This window comes from Montipora foliosa, chromosome 6 (genome assembly GCF_036669935.1).
Source record: "Montipora foliosa isolate CH-2021 chromosome 6, ASM3666993v2, whole genome shotgun sequence".
In the NCBI taxonomy this organism is placed as follows: domain Eukaryota; kingdom Metazoa; phylum Cnidaria; class Anthozoa; order Scleractinia; family Acroporidae; genus Montipora; species Montipora foliosa.
Window position 1 is genome coordinate 2,418,242 of NC_090874.1, and position 18,013 is coordinate 2,436,254.

The 18,013-nt window shown below is 38.7% G+C and overlaps 3 protein-coding genes across 3 annotated transcripts in view; 1 reads left to right on the forward strand and 2 right to left on the reverse strand.

The window, feature by feature from the left end:
• Positions 1-841, reverse strand: part of LOC138006272 (melatonin receptor type 1B-like) — a 15,401-nt gene extending 14,560 nt beyond the window's left edge. The window contains exon 1 of the mRNA XM_068852503.1: positions 645-841. The gene's annotated coding sequence lies outside the window, so the exon portion shown is untranslated. The remainder of the gene's footprint in view (positions 1-644) is intronic.
• A 1,639-nt stretch (positions 842-2,480) lies between these two features.
• LOC138006273 (transmembrane protein 53-like) lies at positions 2,481-6,286 on the reverse strand. Its single transcript, XM_068852506.1, has 2 exons — positions 6,173-6,286; positions 2,481-5,062 (listed from the first exon to the last, which is right to left on the reverse strand). The coding sequence occupies exons 1-2, from the start codon at positions 6,185-6,187 to the stop codon at positions 4,124-4,126; spliced, it is 954 nt and encodes a 317-aa protein (XP_068708607.1). The 5' UTR covers positions 6,188-6,286; the 3' UTR covers positions 2,481-4,123.
• A 32-nt stretch (positions 6,287-6,318) lies between these two features.
• LOC138006274 (ras-related protein Rab-28-like) lies at positions 6,319-16,245 on the forward strand. The gene is made up of 8 exons (XM_068852507.1): positions 6,319-6,478; positions 6,624-6,720; positions 6,841-6,929; positions 10,143-10,275; positions 11,740-11,812; positions 12,522-12,552; positions 12,662-12,739; positions 14,604-16,245. Exons 1-8 carry the CDS (start codon positions 6,401-6,403, stop codon positions 14,700-14,702), a joined length of 678 nt encoding a protein of 225 aa, XP_068708608.1. The 5' UTR covers positions 6,319-6,400; the 3' UTR covers positions 14,703-16,245.
• Positions 16,246-18,013: the final 1,768 nt, after the last annotated feature.

Sequence of the window (18,013 nt, forward strand, 5' to 3'; positions counted from 1 at the left end):
GAACGGAATAGCGGAGGATGTCTTTGGCTTCACTTCACAACTTCCTTGCACATTGTGGCTTACTCACTGTCTTGCTATTCTATTGATTTGAGGTCCGCCAATAGCGAGCGCAAATAAGTGCCGTAACGACAAATTCTTTTAAAAAGGATATTGCCTCCTTCCCTAACTTATTTCTTTCAAACACTCCCGACAAGTGTCTTTTTGAATGTTTAAACTACATACAGAGTGAAAAGTGGTTTCTCTCTTTCCTTCCGGGTGCGGAATATATAAAGTGAGATGCTCTTGTTGTTCCCCATATCCTCAGTCAAATTCAGTTGCTTGTTTTAGAATTACAACAGTGCACGCGTTTATAGCAACGATGCGAAAGGCTTGACTGAGCTCCGGAAAACAATTATTACGATAGACTATAGACTTTTAATTCCAACTTGAACACGCGGCTGATAACAACAGGAATACAGTTTGCTCTAAATGCATTCCCCATCTTCGTCTCCTCATTCTTTCAATTTTTTTCCCTCTGGCCTTAAGTCTGGAGAAGGATAACAAGGTGATTATTTCGTTTCTTTTGATCTGGATTATGCGATGGAAGACATGGAAGAGCAAGCAAAATAAGCACAAATTTACAGTGCAAAAATATTCATATTTACCGTGAATCCTAGTGTCTTCCTTCTTTCGTCTTGGATAAAGAATTGAAGTTCACTGCGTGTTTTGCCCATGAAATCTCTCTGTTTCTTGCAACAACGTTTGAAGTCACGTCTTGGTGTCTGTATGTATTGATCTGTTGTGAAACATCAGTTACGAGTCTGAGCCTTATTTTAGTTATGTATACCAGCACCGGCTCCTGTGGCTCAAAGCTCGCCACAAAAACCACAACACAGCGCACGACCATTAAAAGCTGGCACCGACAGCAATGAATGCGATTCCTCATTCAATTTATTTTAATAACATGTTTCATACTTCAATTCAAACGAAAACGTTTTTTCTCCGCCCATGCAGACAGGTTCATTACAAAATTAAAACTATAATGATAAGATTCGTGATAAAACTACGGAAAATTTTGGTGGTTGTCAATCGCACTCCGCGAAAACTACAGAACTCTGCTTCGAAAGAAATATATCCAAAAAACAGAAAACTGTTCTTTTTTCAATTAATCCATATCAGGATATCTATATAAATGGATGGCTCAAGATAGCACCAATCTCAATGTTGTATTCATGGAAATCCATGGGCAAAATTTATCAGGAGATTTACGAAAACATCATGTCGATTAGCGGTCGGAAAAGCGACCCATTGGGTTGTGGAGAAAAACAAAGGTAATCGAGTTCCGTTTCATTTATTTGGTCAACGTCTGCGCGCACGCAATCTGTGTCCCTTGAACATTTTATCTGACTGAACAAACAATAATACCTTTTTCAATTATAAGAGGTAGCTTTGCATGGGAAATGGGGAATCGCACCGACTTTTCGTGTAAATTCTACCCAAAGATGAGAGGGCCTTCTAGAGAAAAGTCTTCTAGAAGCCTCGGCTCGCTTGGTTGTGGGCTTTTGAATAATATTTCCTTGACCTCTACTCCAGGGACGGTTATGCTAATCTCTCTTTTCTCTGTCCAGAAATACAAAGTCAAGGCCTTCTGTGTTCTATTTAAACTTTTCAGCGTGTATACTGAGGTGCCACTGACAGAATCTTCTCTTTATCTGTCTTCTTTATGTTCATACCACTTGGGCTTCATTCAACGTCATACTTCTGATGCAACCTGGTCATGCCTCAATTTGTAATTTGCTACGTTTACAAACTGAGCGATTGAAAGTCTCGTCTTCAACTTCACACATCCTAAAGTGAAGACCTATTCTCTGTTTGTCGATCTTAGCTTTGACGGTCCGAGTTCCCAGGGCTTGGTCTTGTACTGCAGTAATCAAGCTTTCCTTTTAACCCTTCATTTCACCTCTAACTAGCTACAGCCATGTCCACCAATCAGTAATTTCTTCAGTCTGGCTAAAAACTGGCCTTGCAATGCCTTGCCTTTTCTATGTGCAGCCTCTTTACCTTTTTCCTCATCTGATTGTCCTTGCGACACTGGTCTCTTACATTTCTTACAATAGAAACTGCGAGAAAACCCGATTCATACTGATGCAAGTACTCATCCATGCTGACTCCTAACTCATGCAATCCTCAACATTCAGTAGCCCATGCACAGCCGTCCTACTTGCTCGGAATATCTTCTTCTTCTTCTTCTTCTTCTTCTTCTTCTTCTTCTTCTTCTTCTTCTTCTTCTTCTTCTTTACCGCACTTTAAGACCCACACACATGGCGCCAACACAAAGGAACAGCATTGCTTTCTGTCTTCCGCTGCTGTCAGTGCTTACTCTCATGCCATTGCTTGGAATATACAACCGATATAGACTAGCTCGAGGTCGTGGGTGCAGCGTTACGTACAAAGTGAACAGTTAACTAATTTTTATAGCAATTCCAACGAGTTTGGCTTTGGTCCAATGTTATCATCATCATCATTATCATCATCACTATGCTGTAATAACTTGCTTTAATTAATGTTTTATCTTTTTTCTTTACTGTTTTTGCAGTGATGGAGGGAGAGGGAGGTTGAATTTTCATACCCCTCTCTTTACTAGCCTCCATACACCTCATTCCAAAATGGCCACTGATTTATGCGGATACAAATTGGCCCTTGTTACCTCGTTCAAGATAAAATATTCTTTTGAATCGAGGCATCAAGGGCTAATTTGAATAAAAACAAAAGAATATTTAAATGGTGGCCATTTTGGAATAAGGTGTATGTTAGGAAGTTGAAATGACCATTACAAATTGAAGTTAACCCTATCCCTCCTTGATGTGATACTAACAAGGTCTTACAAGTTTTACACAATCCAATGCCAGATGATTTTACTTTGTCACTGAAGAGCCCCTTTGAGGACAAAGTTATTTATTGACTTAATTTAAACAGAGTAGCTCATTCAGTTGAAAAAAGAAAGCTACATTAACATTACCATCACTGTCGTGCATTTTCCTTTAAAAATGAGAGTGCAAAATAAACTTCTGCCTGAAAATCGAATATTCAGAATCATCTTTTTGGATTGAGACCAGGAAAAAATGCAGGAAAAAAAAAATCCAAACCGTTTTCCACCTGAACACGAAAAGCGTTGACTGTTAAGAGGTTTAGATGACGTAGTATGTTCGTGTAACCGCGTTGAGCCACAGAAAGATGTCCTGATGACAAGAAGTTAACCTGGCTTGAGCCTGCGATCCCATCGAAAAACCAGTACCTGGTCAACGGTCAACTGAAAAAGTACAGTTGACCTTGATGAGCTCTAAACTTTAGCCCGCGATATGGTCACGTGATACTGGTCAGCAAATACCTTGTTTTGACAGGTGTCCATTGACCATTACATGGATGTCCAATGTCAAAGATGTACGCTGCAAATGACCACCATGTTGGGTGTATTGATCATCATTATTATTAGGATATTATTAAATTATTGGGCAACTTTGTTGTGCGTATGCGCCCAGGAGCAATACCGCAGGCCATGATTACCCTGATAATGAGAAAAGCAACTCATGGGTTCCTATGAGCATGGTGCTCCGCGATCATTCACAAGTCATTCAACTGTGAAATTGGAAACATGCATTTATAATTTGCACTCGTATTACAAATTTACACCCATGTTACATGAAAACTGCACTGTTTTTTACCTAATCAGAACTGAGTGATTTTTTTGGGTAAATTATTGTGCAAATTACTAACTTCTTACTAACCAAGCGCGAGGGCCGTACTGGGGAATATTGGCCCGAGGTCGTGGCAGTACGGGGCGAGTGCAGCGAGGTTCGCACAAAAACGACCGAGGGCCAATATTCCCCAGTACGGTCCCGAGCAAGTGAGGTTAGTATATTATTTTTTTTATGGCTTTTTAATTACCTTTTGCTTTGTTTTTGCAAGCCCATAATCGGGAGAATAATGCCCTACAGTTAAGTCACAATTAGCCAATCAGAGCACGCGTTATATCGGCTACAAACACAAGCCATATAATAATAAACATTAATTGATAGGAATCTAGATGGCAAATTACGGACCTTTTTACTAAGTTCTTGTACTAAACAAGAATGTACATGAATAATCATTCTTCTTTTTCTTTTTTCAAGCAGTATTCAGTAAAAGCATTGACCTGTTTGAGATATTCTTCAGGATAGTTCTTGTAATGCTGCACATGGCCTGACCCTTCCATTAGCTTTGAGAACACTTTGATTCCAATCTTCTGATGGGCATCCATGAAAGTCTTGACATTATCCTCAGGAACTAAGGGATCTGTGTCACTGTATAGAAATAGCTCAGGGCAACCCATTGGTGAGGTTATATTATCTGGTATTAGATGCTTTACATGTGAACTTAACAAAAATACAAAAGGGGAGGCAATGCCAAGCCCCAACCATGTCAAGCCCTTAATTAAAGGATTTGGTATAGTTTCTACAACTGATGACTGTGCACCTCGTATGCTCTGTAGACCTGGAAAATGGGGACAGCTGTCAAATATACAACCAACAACACGAATGGAATTAAAATGTTTGTGTCCAGGAGTTGACATGGCTTGATTTATGAAGTGATAGACATTAAAGCCCCCCATGCTAAAGGAGTATAAGATGATTGCACGATTCTGATCAGATTTCATTTCTACTAGTAAATCTAGCAATCTTTGAGTCAAGCCCTTTACTCTGTACAAAAACATGAATGTGTTAAATGGGTTGGCAGATATCCTGATGGTATCAAAGCCCTTCCTTTCAAATATTTCACTGTACTTTTCAAGGTGCTTGTCTTGTGCACTATTCCAGCCAAGAATAGCTACAATAGGACTGGAATTTCCTGTTGCTGCTCTTGTAACCACTGCACCAATCTTTTTGCAATTGTCCTGAAAATATTCTGATTCACTTGCTATATTCTTTTGTTGCAACGAAGAACAACGACAGAATGTGCGATTCGGTGTGGCAGAGACCCTTATGTAAACCATACTAACACATGGTGGTTTGTTAACCAGACGTCTCAGTACTTCAAGATGGGAAACCTTAAAATAGTGAAAAAAATGAAAAAAAATTTGCTCCAGTTGCATTTGTTTTATTTTTAACCCCTGGGAGTGAGACTTGACAGATTTCACTACGTCTATTGCATCTTGGATTGCCTGAGGAGTAAATGGGTCCCCTCCATTAACCCATTGACTCCTTGGAGTGACACTTAACAGATTTTACTCTGTCTAACACCGGATGATGGTACTTGTCAACTGTGGGCATCCTGGGGTCCCTGAGGAGTAAATGGGTCCCCTCCATTAACCTATTGACTCCTTGGAGTGACAGTTAACAGATTTTACTCTGTCTAACACCGGATGATTGTACTTGTCAACTGTGGGCATCCTGGGGTCCCTGAGGAGTCAATGGGTCCCCTCCATTATCCCATTGACTCCTTGGAGTGACACTTAACAGATTTTACTCTGTCTAATGTCATACGATTTTACTCATCAACAAGGGGCATCCTGGGGAGTGAATGGGTTAACCATTGATCTTAGGATTTGGACATTTCCTGAATTTGTGACGAGTACGCCAAAGATTTCACAACAAAGAAAAACATGGGAAATTGACTCAGACAGCCTTCCCCTTGGTAGGGATTTTGACACGTATGCATTGCTCTAGGGTTGGGAATTTGATGCTTGCTTCTATGAAAATGACAAATTTCCCTGGGTCACACCAGGCCCCCCTCCTTACCTCTTCCACACTGGGGCAACCCTGGGGCTTAACTTGGTAGGTGCACAGGTAGTCCAGGCTCGGAGGGTAAAAATTATACGGATTTATATGGGAATCCTGATAATAAACACTCGAAAAGATATTTACACGCAAAAGCTCCCAATAAAAAAGCCGTACATTATTTTCCTGGTGATTTTCTCGCTTTTTGTGCGGTTATTTGGCTGATCTCACTTTATTTATGTACGAGTGACAACCCAGGGAGCTGAGAAGTCGCTTAATCGCGTTAAATCAATTAAGTACGCCTTTTATTTTCATTAAGAACTTTTGCGTTGAAATATCCGCCTGTGCATGTATTACAATCCTGTTACAAATCAAGCAACGCTGCATGGGAGAGTAAATTTCCTTAAGTCAGCTCTTGAATGATAATCGAATGAACCCACCTTCATCAATGCCATCTCGCCGATCAAGGCAAGGCTTCTTTAAAAGTTATAAAATTAAACGCAAATCACAAACTACACTAACCGCAGTGGTCACCGCAGTGCCGAGTGCTTCTTTGAGCCCGCGTCACTATTAAACAGCTGCTTGTTGTCTCGACGTCATGACAAACAAAGTGAGAATAATGGCGGCGGTCAATTTTAGATGAATTTACCGCTAAGCTACTGCTAAAAATGGCCGATTCGGACGATGAAACGTCGACAGATCATCAGTTAAAGTTTGTTCTTTTAGGAGATGGTGCATCGGGCAAGGTAAATGCATTGATTTAGTTTTTGTCAAAGCCCTCCTCAAGAGACACAAATGTGCATTGATAATCCACCAATTTGTGAAACATAAGCTTAAGTTTAACATGATCTCCATCTTGTTTGCTTTACTGCTATCTTTGTTTTCTGTCAGACATCCATATGTGTTAGATACTCCCAGGAGAATTTCGACAGAGCTTATAAGCAAACACTTGGACTTGACTTCTTTCTTGCAAGGATAGTTCTACCAGGTACGTATACATGTCAAACAAAACAGTGACTAATGGTTTACAAGTAAGCGTTCTCATTTTCGTGCTAAATCATTCAGCATTTAATTACCCTTTCAATGAACCTTGTTTATGTTTTTTTAGGGAACGTTAACGTCACTTTACAAGTGTGGGACATTGGCGGACAGACTTTGGGTGGAAAAATGTTAGACAAATATATCTTTGGGGCTCATGTAAGCTTAAATTTTCTTAGTGTATTGTATTTCGTTGATTTTCAACGGAATTCCACCTTAAGATCTTAGTGACCTTCCAGGCTCCAGTAAGTCCAAAATACCCGTTGTTGAATTTGACCATGATCCCTGTTAAATCTTTTTCATATAGTGTAGTTATCTTGAACGGTCTGTGACACATTTGGTGACTGCTATACATAATGTTGCAAACACATACTGTCTAGGGTGATCTGCAGGTTGCCATGGGTGGATATGTTTAATTTAACCTCATCCTAGTCTTAAATTAAACGAGTTTTAATCCCAAGGAGTTTCCTGTTGAGGAGTAAAATTGTCTGGCATAGGACGAAACACACAAGTGTCAAAGGGGACAGGTTCAGTTCAGTTCATTTAGCCACATTACATAAATAATTATACATGGCATCTGACAGGATGCGGCGATGCGGATCCGCATAATTCCTATATTTTCCGCATAATTCCGATATTTTCCGCAAAAAAAACAGAAGAAAAACCTGATATTAGTGATAAAGCAGCTCCTTATTAACATCCTCAGAAACATAAAAGCCGAAGAAATTGACTGTTTTGAAACGCTTATTTTCCTGAACATTGAAGAAAACACAGCATTTCGTTCGAAAGATCGTAAGCAGTTTCCGCGCATTTCGTTCCTACAATGCTTTCCATTGGACGAGAAACAGTCACACTTCAGCAAATGACGTGACTGATAAGAAACTAAGTCAATGATTGAGGGAATGGATTGCGCTCCAAAGGTATTACAATTTTGCTCCATTATCTCCAAAAAATTCATGACGAGAAACTAAATAATTTTTTATCGCTTTATTTATTTTACCAAAAGTTGCGGCAAAATCCCAACTGCTAACCCTTTTATTTCAACGGTGAAAGCTGGTCGCAAATTGGTGACTCCTAAGGGCACAAATGCGATTGTATTGGTTGCAATTTCGATAACGGATTTACCGTAAGCATGTAAATACATTGGACGGGCCTAATTATTAGTTTTATAACTTGTTTAAATTTCCGCATAATCCGGTGTAATTTCTGCATAATCAACGCATGTTTCGCATAATATGGCCAAAAATTTCCGTGTTATCTTTAATTTTTTTCCGCATCCTATCAGAAGCCATGATTATATTACATACACGTTAGTACAGCATAAAAAAAGTTGACACATGGCAAGGGAGCCCAGAAGAAGCCTTGGAGCTTATAGGACCTGGACCCCCTTGTTACTACAAGAAAAAAATACAGTATATAACAGAAAATGCTTACATTGAGTGACGGACTGTATATACTACATAACTAAATTACCATTGGGTATAACAAGATGTTTTCCTTATTTTATACTGGTAGTAAGTAGGGGAAGGCATTAAAATTTGATTAACAACATGACAAAATATAGTTTTTAATCTTACATTGAAAAGAATATAATGAAGGAGCATTTAGAATGTGCAAATTCAGCTTATTGAAGAAACTGGGCCTTGATACATAATGGAAAACTATGGTATTTTAGTATGGCAATATGGGATATAGAATTGTTTCAGAAGAATAGGTTTTGGATTGAACGTCCATGTTCACCCTTGAGTGGCTCCCTACTGGCACATAAATTGCTTAAGCATTTCCAGCGCGCGAGAAGCGAATTCATTTTTCTGGCCGTGGAAGCATAGAGTGAGCGCAAAAAAAAAAATGGAAGGGGAGGGGAGGAGAGGAGAGGAGAGGAGAAAGAAATGCATTTCCTTCACCTCCCCTCCCCTCCCCTCCCCCTTCCAGGGATGGAAATGATGGCCGGTGATTGGTAATTATGGATCAAATTTGCCAGCCAAGAATGAAATAAAATAATAAAATTTCACAAGAATCAAATCACATATTACCTGGACATAAAAACACATTAAACAGAGCTTTTATGGTTGCTGTGGCTCTTAAAAGAGCTTTTGTAAATGGAAAAATGCACAGTCTCAAATTCAGTTTCTCCTCAAATTCATCCAGTTTCACCAGCATGTTCATGGTGTTTGCATTCAATGAAAAATAGCAGTGGAAGACAGGCAAGAGATTGTGGGAGCCATTGGCCAGCAAACTTTCTAACGTTTCTCGTACATGTAGCTGAGTTTCCATTTCCTTCAGGTTTACTGGTAAATCAAGACGTTCATTGTTGATATAGTCCTTGAAGTTATCTATAATTGTAATGTTGTACATAAACAACTCTGGTGTATGTGACAAAAACCATTCTGCAACTTGTACATGTACTGCAGATACTCATCCAGTAGAGGGGTTTTTAGACTTCATCTAATCATCAGTGACTATCTTTAACATTGACTTGCTTGAGAGAGGATTTCTGTGATTTACATGCGCTGTATTATAAGCTGTTTTCAATCCCTGACTGTAATACTATTACTTAGTGTTGTCAATAAAAAGCTCAGTCTCACAAATTTCTCCAAATAATTAATAATTAATATAACAATAATTGGTGGTTGGGGGGGGGGGGGGGGGGTGGTTGTCGGTATATGAGGGGGACTGGGCAGGAACCAATGCTGGATTCAAGTCATGATCATTTACACCCCAAGCAAAAATCACCTATCACCTATCTTATTCCATCCCTTCCCTCCCCTTTTTGCACTCACCCTATACTTGCGCCGCCAGATAAATGAAATTCGATTCTTGTGTGCTGGAAATGCTTGCTGCACAAGCTAACACATAAATTGCCTGGCTTTTGACAAAGTAATAGCGTTCAGTGGCAGTCTTGCGGGAGGGAGACGTTTAAAACTGATTAAAAACAAAACAAGCAAATGAAAAATCATACAGTTGATTCCAGGTAGAAACCTGATGGGGCAAACCACAAGTAACACTGTAGTACATACAATATTTGCATCCAATCTGTATGGGCACATACAATGGCTTGCCCAAAAAAATATTACATGTATACATTGTAAAATATACGATACATTGTTCAAACATGTTAAAATATTTTATTGCACTTGAATACTATACAGTGCAATGAGGAGATCTGTATCAAAAGTTAATGAATACATCTAGTTAGCTGAGCAGGAGTTTGTATTTAAAGTTAATTCTACTGTTTTTAAAATAATGTTTTATTCATCAACCTCAGCATATTTGTGTTGGAGTTTACAGAGGAGTACATGTGACTCAAATAATACTTCGTTCCAAAATAATTATAGAACATCATATGTTTAATGGATATTTGTTTGTTTTCAGGCTGTTTTACTTATTTATGATGTGACAAATCAGAGTAGTTTTGATAACCTTGAGGACTGGTATGATACAGTCAAGAAACTTTGTGAAAGAGAGGGATCTAGGATGCCACATGTTGCTCTAGTTGCAAATAAAAGTAAGTTATCATATGCCACAGTCATTGTTCATTTCTCTTTAATTATATGGCAAGCTCCTGTGTTTGAGTGAGCAGTTTTTAAAAAGTCTTTTCCATGCCTGAGTAACTGTGTGCTGTAATGTTATGCCAGGCCCCAGATTCTGAATAAAACTACTGTAGTAGCATTTTGACAAATGAATATTATTATTTTGTCCTCATGTCATTCTTGGAATATGCTTTTTCCATTACAGCATACTGACTCAAATCTCAACCCCTGCTTTAAAGATTAGGTTCAATTCTGTTAATAGATCGTTTTCACTGTCACGCAATAAAAAAATAAACCGAAAACCATCCAGTGGAAAAAGTCAAGAATTTGTGATGTTGTAGAAGATAAATGGAGAAGACAATTCTCCAAGTTTTAGGCCTGTGCGTTTCCCCAAACTTCAGATATATGTCGAAATGTTTCGCAGAAATTTACAGAGCCCAGTATGAAAACGCCATGTAGGTGCACATCTGTGGTGCACCAATATGGCGGCCGGAAAATAGTGTCAACGTCTGTCACTTACTTTGGCTATCTTGGCGAGTGATCATCTGTACTGAACAGACAGCTATTTACCTAAGCACTTTTCCTAATGCTTTAAATCTAAAAAGGCTCAAAACCATGAGATAAATATATATTTCTCAATAAACTCGATCGTCGCCTCGTGTCACGCACCGCTGTAACTCAGAAATTCAAAATGCTCTGGTTTCCAAACGAAGCACGCTATTGAGCTTTAAAATTGCAAATGGATACAAATTTACCGCTTCTTATGCCTGATGAGGATAAAAACTTTCGTGGCTCTTTAGTTTTGGATTTTAGAAAATGATGACGTCAGGTGAAAACGATCTATAGTAAATATTATCTTATTTACCTCTTTATGAGTTTGTGCAAAACTAATAAATTTATGAGATAGGGAAGCCTATTGAGAAGCCAAGGGCTTATGTCACAGTAGTGGACAAATAAATTATATAAATAAAATAAATAAATAGCAAAATTGCATAAACTTAAGGCGAGTGCAAGGCAATCTGTAGGGTGGAATTTTGGAGTCAGTTTACCCCTTGCTTCTCTTGGCTTTCTTTCTTTTTCTTTCTTTTTTTTTAATTTTTCTTTTTATAAGCATGATTCATCCAAGTCATTTGACCCCCCCACCCCAAAAAATTATTCTTATTTTTCTAAAATTCATTACAAAAATGTATTAATGGCAAGGGAATAAAATAACTTGGGAAGAATTAAAAAAATAATAATAATACCCTTTGAATTCCCTAATTGACAAACTGCACTGTAAAAGATTATTAGTTTTCATAGTTTCAGGGGAGTTGATTTGGTCAAACTTGGACTTGATATTGAAAATGACCAAAAACCAGCATCTACAAAAAAGATCTAATTATTGAACAAATGGGCACTTTAAATATTATTCTAATTTATACTTTGTATTTTTTGGTAAGCTGACTTGGAGCATCAGAGGGTGGTGAGGTCAGACAGGCATGGAAAATTCGCCCAAGAGCACGGGATGTCAAGGTGATAATACAGTAATACGTATGGGTTATTGACCAAGCGTGAGGTCAAGATGACTGGATATTGGCCAAGTTCTTTTTTTGCGTGTTTATGGATCTTGCGGGACCAAGCGAGAAATCCCGAGCGGGCAGTATCGCTCCATCTTGCCCGCTGGGGTAGCCAATCAGAGCGCGCGATTTGGTTCATCTTGCCCGCTCACGGAGCTAGTCATATAATAAACATGTGATATTGTTCTCCTTATGTGTGAATGCTTCGTTATAACAATAACAACAATAGAGAGATTTAGCATCGCATTAAGTAAATGTGAAATGGTAAATGGGAAACAGAAGTGTGCTATTTACCCTAAGAGTGTGAAAATTATCTAATTCTACTTTGTAACTTGTGTCTCCCTTTTGAGAAATTTCTTGATACTTGTAAATGTGTGTTGTAGGTACAGTAACAGGCAAGAAATAAACTTATATCAAACAAGTTTCGTCCATTTTTGGCAAACGCAAATTGTGGTTGAACGTTTTCCGTAAATGTAATGCTACATGACAGTAAATCTCTCTAATGACAATGATGACAAAAAGGAGAGGGGAAGTGGTGATGATAACGACAAAAACAACGTTTTTTGCATCAGTATTGTAGTTATTATTATAGTAGTAGTAGTTAGATATGTTTGCTGTTATAGTTGAAATTATTATTGTTCACTCAATGTATTCTTGCTTTTCAGTTTTTATGTCTCTGCAAAGACTGCAGATCAGGTAAGTTTCGACCAGGATACAAGATTTGAACCTCAATAATCAAGACCTACAATGTATGTTGTCTGGACTACAATTCTTTAAAATCAGTGTTTTTTCAATGTGGTTTCAGATCAGTCTTTGTTTTCAAAAAATAGCTGCTGAAATACTCGGAATAAAATTAACAAAGAATGAAATGGAACAGCAGTCTGTATCCTTTGATAATACCATAGTCAGAATTTTGGACCAACTACAGGTATTAAAATTATTAATTGTTCTGTATCAGGGAGAACTTTCAAGGATAGGTAGTGTAAGAGAAAAATTAAATGTCTCTTTCCCCTGCCATGTTGGGCTTAGTTATGGAGCAGAATCATTGCTGTGATAATACAGAAACACTATAAACAAAAGGGCAATCAGAAAGTTAGATTTACCATAAAAGCATTGCTTGACAGTAAAGACTATAAGAACTGCTCAGCATGTAGAAGATTCATTGCTGTGGATACACAAATTTTGTAAGTTTGTTTTTTTTTAAGAGTGAAGTTTCGTTTTGTTTTATATGTGGCGCGGTGGCCTCATGGTTAGTGCGCTCGACTCCGGATCGAGTGGTCCGGGTTCGGGGCCTGGCAGGGGACATTGTGTTGTGTTCTTGGGCAAGACACTTTACTCTCACGGTGCCTCTCTCCACCCAGGTGTATAAATGGGTACCGGCGTAATGCTGGGGGTAACCCTGCGATGGACTAGCATCCCATCCAGGGGGGAGTACAAATACTCCTAGTCGCTTCATGCTACAGAAACCGGAGATAAGCGCCGGCCTGATGAGCCTTCTGGCTCGTAAGCGGAGACTTTACCTTTGACAGTAAAGACTATAAGAACTGCTCAGCATGTAGAAGATTCATTGCTGTGGATACACAAATTTTGTAAGTTTGTTTTTTTTTAAGAGTGAAGTTTCGTTTTGTTTTATATGTTTTGTCTTACATACTTTTCAGTGTCCCGTTTTGGGTGACCACCATTAATTTTTGTTAATAAATAAATAAATAAATAAATAAGTTAATCATAATGATCAACAGTACATGTATTTTCTGGTTCTTTTCCAATGTGAGTTTTTTTCTTAATTACAGTATCTTAGTCAATATCCAGTTTCAATTCTGTAGTCCAAAGTCCTAAGTCCACATTCCATCACCCAATAATAGGGTTAAGTGCTATCATAGAATAGTTTTTTACGTGTAAAACTGTTGTTAACGGCATTGATTCCAATCAAAACTAGTAAACAGATGCTTTACAAGTTTCTATGTTAGTCATTAAAAATATTAACTCTTTTTCTTAACAATGCTGGGAGAATTGTAAAATAATATTACAATAACTGAATATTGCGTTGCGTGCAACGAAAACACAAAAAGTTAGTTCTGGTCACGTATACAATTCTTTAATTCACTATTTGCACAATCCCGTAATACAAGAGGAGATGTCCCAAAAGAAATATGAAAAAACAATGCCTATGCAAGTTTTTTTTGGGGTAAAAGAGGTGTATTATGGGGTTTGTGTAAGTAGTGAATACATATTTCCCTGTTAATCTGCCACATCTATTGTATTGTTTTGTGGTTTAGTGGTCATTACGATTGCCTTAGAATGAAGAGGTACCGAGTTCAAATCCTACTTGGGCTGCCTTATCTGAAAGTCGTCTCAACAATTCAAAGAAAATCTTATGCATGTGCAGGCTAATCGCGACCCCTTCCCCCCCAACAAAAAGAAGAAAGAAAAAAAAAAGAAGAGCCAGAGCAGAATCCTGTCCTTTCAACAAAGGACTTTGTTCAACCTTTTCCCTGCTGTTGCAGTTGTTTGTATCCCAGCTCCTTTGCTAGTGAGAACCAAATTTAACTTGTAAGTTAAGTCATCTCGGATTATTTAAGTGTGTTCGGCAATCGTTAATTGACATTAACAGATGAAGAAGTTGTGTAGAAATTGTCATAAATATGTACACTCAAATATTAATGTTAGCCCAACTATTTGTCATACATGCGTACCCTGTGCTACCAGTCTTCAAAGTGCATTTTCCTTGACAACTTTTCACTATACAGAGAGTCATCAAAGCTGATATTATTCAATATGGCAACCATGAAATGCCCTCCAGAGCAGCTCCTTCGCAAACTAGAAGTTCCTTTTGCTCTTTACAATAGATAAAAACAAAATTTAATGCCTCTCAATACGACTGTATCTTAAGTCGTGGGAAGTACTTCACTTCACTATTATTAAGCAAGTAAGTAAGAGTCTTGAGATGTACAATTAGTATTGAGACGAAGAGGCTCATTAACTTTGTCCTAATTTTCTTTAAATTTTAATGTATGAATTTTCACTGTACTATGCAACCCCTAAAGCATTTTTATTACTCAAAAATAACCAAATGGGAAGAAAGCTGTTTATGGTGATAATGTCCTATGCATTTCAATTTTTTTTGTTACAGGGTGGGGGGTTAGTTTTTACAGTATTTGATATTTTGTCAGTGAGTATGGACCACTGTTATACTAGAATGAGGACTTTGGATGTTCATGACAAGGAAGCCCTGTGAGAGATGGTCCACTAATCACTGCCTATCTACAGCTGTAGCTATCTAGGATGATAGAGCGGTTTACAAATGTGTTTGTTGTGGTTTTTTGCTACCAGGCTTAATCTTAGGCTAAACACTCTTCATCCAGTCTTCTTGGTCAATGAGAGATAAAAGCGTTTAGCCATAATTTCTAAATTACGGATTGTTGTCAGCTGTGCTGTCACTTCCTTGCTTAAATAATAATGCAAGCTGCATTAATTTGGTTTTCATTGTGAGTAGCTCGTGATTGTCGACATCAGTTGTCATGAACTTTTAAATAATATTAGTTGGCCAAAACACCTATGGCTTTCTGGTGCTCAAGATGCCCAAAAATTCAAGGATTAAATAGAATTCAAAGCTATGACTCTGTGGTTGTGCTACACACGGCTTTACCGCTGAGCTTTTAGAGAGGTTAAGCATGACGTTTACGCCAATCGGCAAACGTCGGAGTGAAATTTGGGTTTTGCCAGAAATCTAAGAACCCTGCTTGATATTAACTCATTTCTGTCCTCTTAGCTCCAGATATCAAGCAACTTCTCAAAGGAACGAGACAAGTTAAAATGAGAGAATTTTCACGCTTTTATGATAAGCAGGAGCCTGCCGTTTCCTGTTGGCCGTAAAACGTCATGCTTAACCTCTATTATTAAAGCTCTCTGGGAGTTGGTCAATATTATTGCAATCAACTGGATTGCTAAGTCTTCAGATATTGCTTTGCGGTAGAGCAGAGTTCAGTGCAGTCACTCAGTCGTGGGTACAAGTTCCATTCTGATTCCTGCATCGATACTCTTTATTCTTCTTTGCTTTTGCGGAAGTTGCCTGGTTAACTGCAATAACCTTTTGCAAAGAAAATTGTTTCATAATCATAGTTCAAGTCGTGGCTTTCATCATGATACGAATGCCACAATGGAATACAGGTCGTAACATATTTCAAGTTTGTATGAAAAGTAAAAGAGTTGACGTCGTTGGACGAGTGACTACAACTATGTACGGTATATCATGTTTGTTTTGGGTGAATTGAACCTATGTTGGTAGTTTAGGTCAATAAAGTAGAATAACACTTAGAACTATGCAAGTTGTAAATAACTGATTTCAAATATTGTTGTCAATAAATTATGATGATTTCATGTCTCTGTGAAGAGATCGGCTCTATCGTGATTGTTTAATTTCGCTTGGTTAACAAATCTTAGGGTCACAGCCTAAGGGACCCCATCTTGTTCAACTGGAATGAATTGAAGATGTGTGTGACCTGATAGGGGCAAGGGTGTCTGAAACAACTTCACCTAAAGCCAAACTCTATAGGTGCTGGAGTCTTAAATAAAGCAGTTTAGTTTGTTTTGGGCTGGGTTTAAAACCAAAGTGGTGACTTTGACCAATTCACTACTGGCGCAGACAATATCAATCAACCATGATGCAAAAAGAAAAACAAATGTGGGATACAATGTGTGTACAAATGCAATCTGGAAATTTAATTTGATATCCTGCCTTTTGCTTTGTTTAGAATAAATTTGGTTTGATTGGGTCATTTTGTCTGTTTCGTTTCAGAAAAGTCATTTGCACGCGCGTGCTGTGCATTTGATGATATCCTTCTCGATTCTTCGGCCAGCTTGGAGTCACCTTGTTCTAACTCTTGTCAAAAATCGATTCGGATGGAATGATTTAGCATTACTGGGTTTATGGAGGCGGTGCGGCCCAGTGCTTAGGGCACTTGCCTTGATATCCGGGCCACCCGTTCCATAAACCACTCCTTGAATTTTGATCCAGATAGTCCCTATTTCAACTGGTGGTTTGCCTTCTGCCAGCTGGGATTCATAGTGTTATTTTTCTGTTCTGTCGTTTTTTTGATCGTGTTTCATTAGGCCTTGAAAAGCCCCAATGGGAAGTTGTCAATTAATAAGGGGTTAGTTTACACAGGAACTCTGGTGCTGCATCAGCGGGGAGTGCACACAAATATTTGGTTTTATCAAACGAGTTAACTATCGTAAGAAAGATTTGTAAGCTTTCTAATGATGGTGACTGTGCCTTTATCATAATACAACGTTTCGCCCCCTAGCGAGTTCGACTCTTCCAAGTTCCCCCCACACATTTCGAGTTCGACCTCTTTACCCAACCGCTATCAACCGGACAAATCACTATCCAGCGGATAAACACTAGCAAAACCAATTGAGTTGTCCACTGGATAGTGAATTATCCGGTGGATAGTACTATCCATCGTTTGAACATGCAACTGGCGCCTGATCGTTTTCTTGAAGGGTAATAAGTAAAGATATCCCGCCACATAAAGAAATCTTAAGCAGCGAAAGCGGTTAGGACTGGGGTCGAACTAGCCTGCGAGCAAGCCCCGAAAGCCGAAAGAGAGCTTGCTCGCAGGCTAGGGTCGAACTCGAAATGTGACCGAGGAAACTTGGTGGGGTCGAACTCGCTCGTAGAGGGGCGAAGCGTTCGTAATTCGCCTTTATCGACGCGTTGGATAAAATTGACCATCGGACTACCGACAGGACTAGTGGGTTCAACTCCGGCTAGACCAAAACCCAGGTTCAAATAACTGAGAAGAAAGTGCACGCTGGTTAGGCTCAACAGTCTTCTTGGATAAGGAGCATAAACCGTAGGCCCGCCTCAAGGCCGTTGTTCGTAAAGAACCCTTACAGCAAGGAGAAGGGCACGAAGTTCCCTACTTTTTTGGTCTTGTCTTGTTAAGAACGCATTTAAGGACGCATTTATCGCTTTCCTTTGTCTGGTCCTCACCACTCACATTCAAATACTAAAACAAAATACAATTCTCATTCCAACTTTCTCTCTCCTTTCAGACGTTGCGCAATATTTGTAGATAAAACAAATGCGGTCCTGTTTATTGCTCTAAAAAAGCATTTGATACAAAAGCTAGAGCTTTATGGTTTCAGAGGCACT

Excerpts from the sequence above, each read along its gene's own strand:
- LOC138006274 (XM_068852507.1), top strand. The coding sequence starts at position 6,401 with ATGGCCGATTCGGACGATGAAACGTCGACAGATCATCAGTTAAAGTTT. Across the intron at positions 6,721-6,840 it reads TGCAAGGATAGTTCTACCAG|GGAACGTTAACGTCACTTTA; the intron begins GTACGTATACAT and ends ATGTTTTTTTAG. Across the intron at positions 6,930-10,142 it reads AATATATCTTTGGGGCTCAT|GCTGTTTTACTTATTTATGA; the intron begins GTAAGCTTAAAT and ends GTTTGTTTTCAG.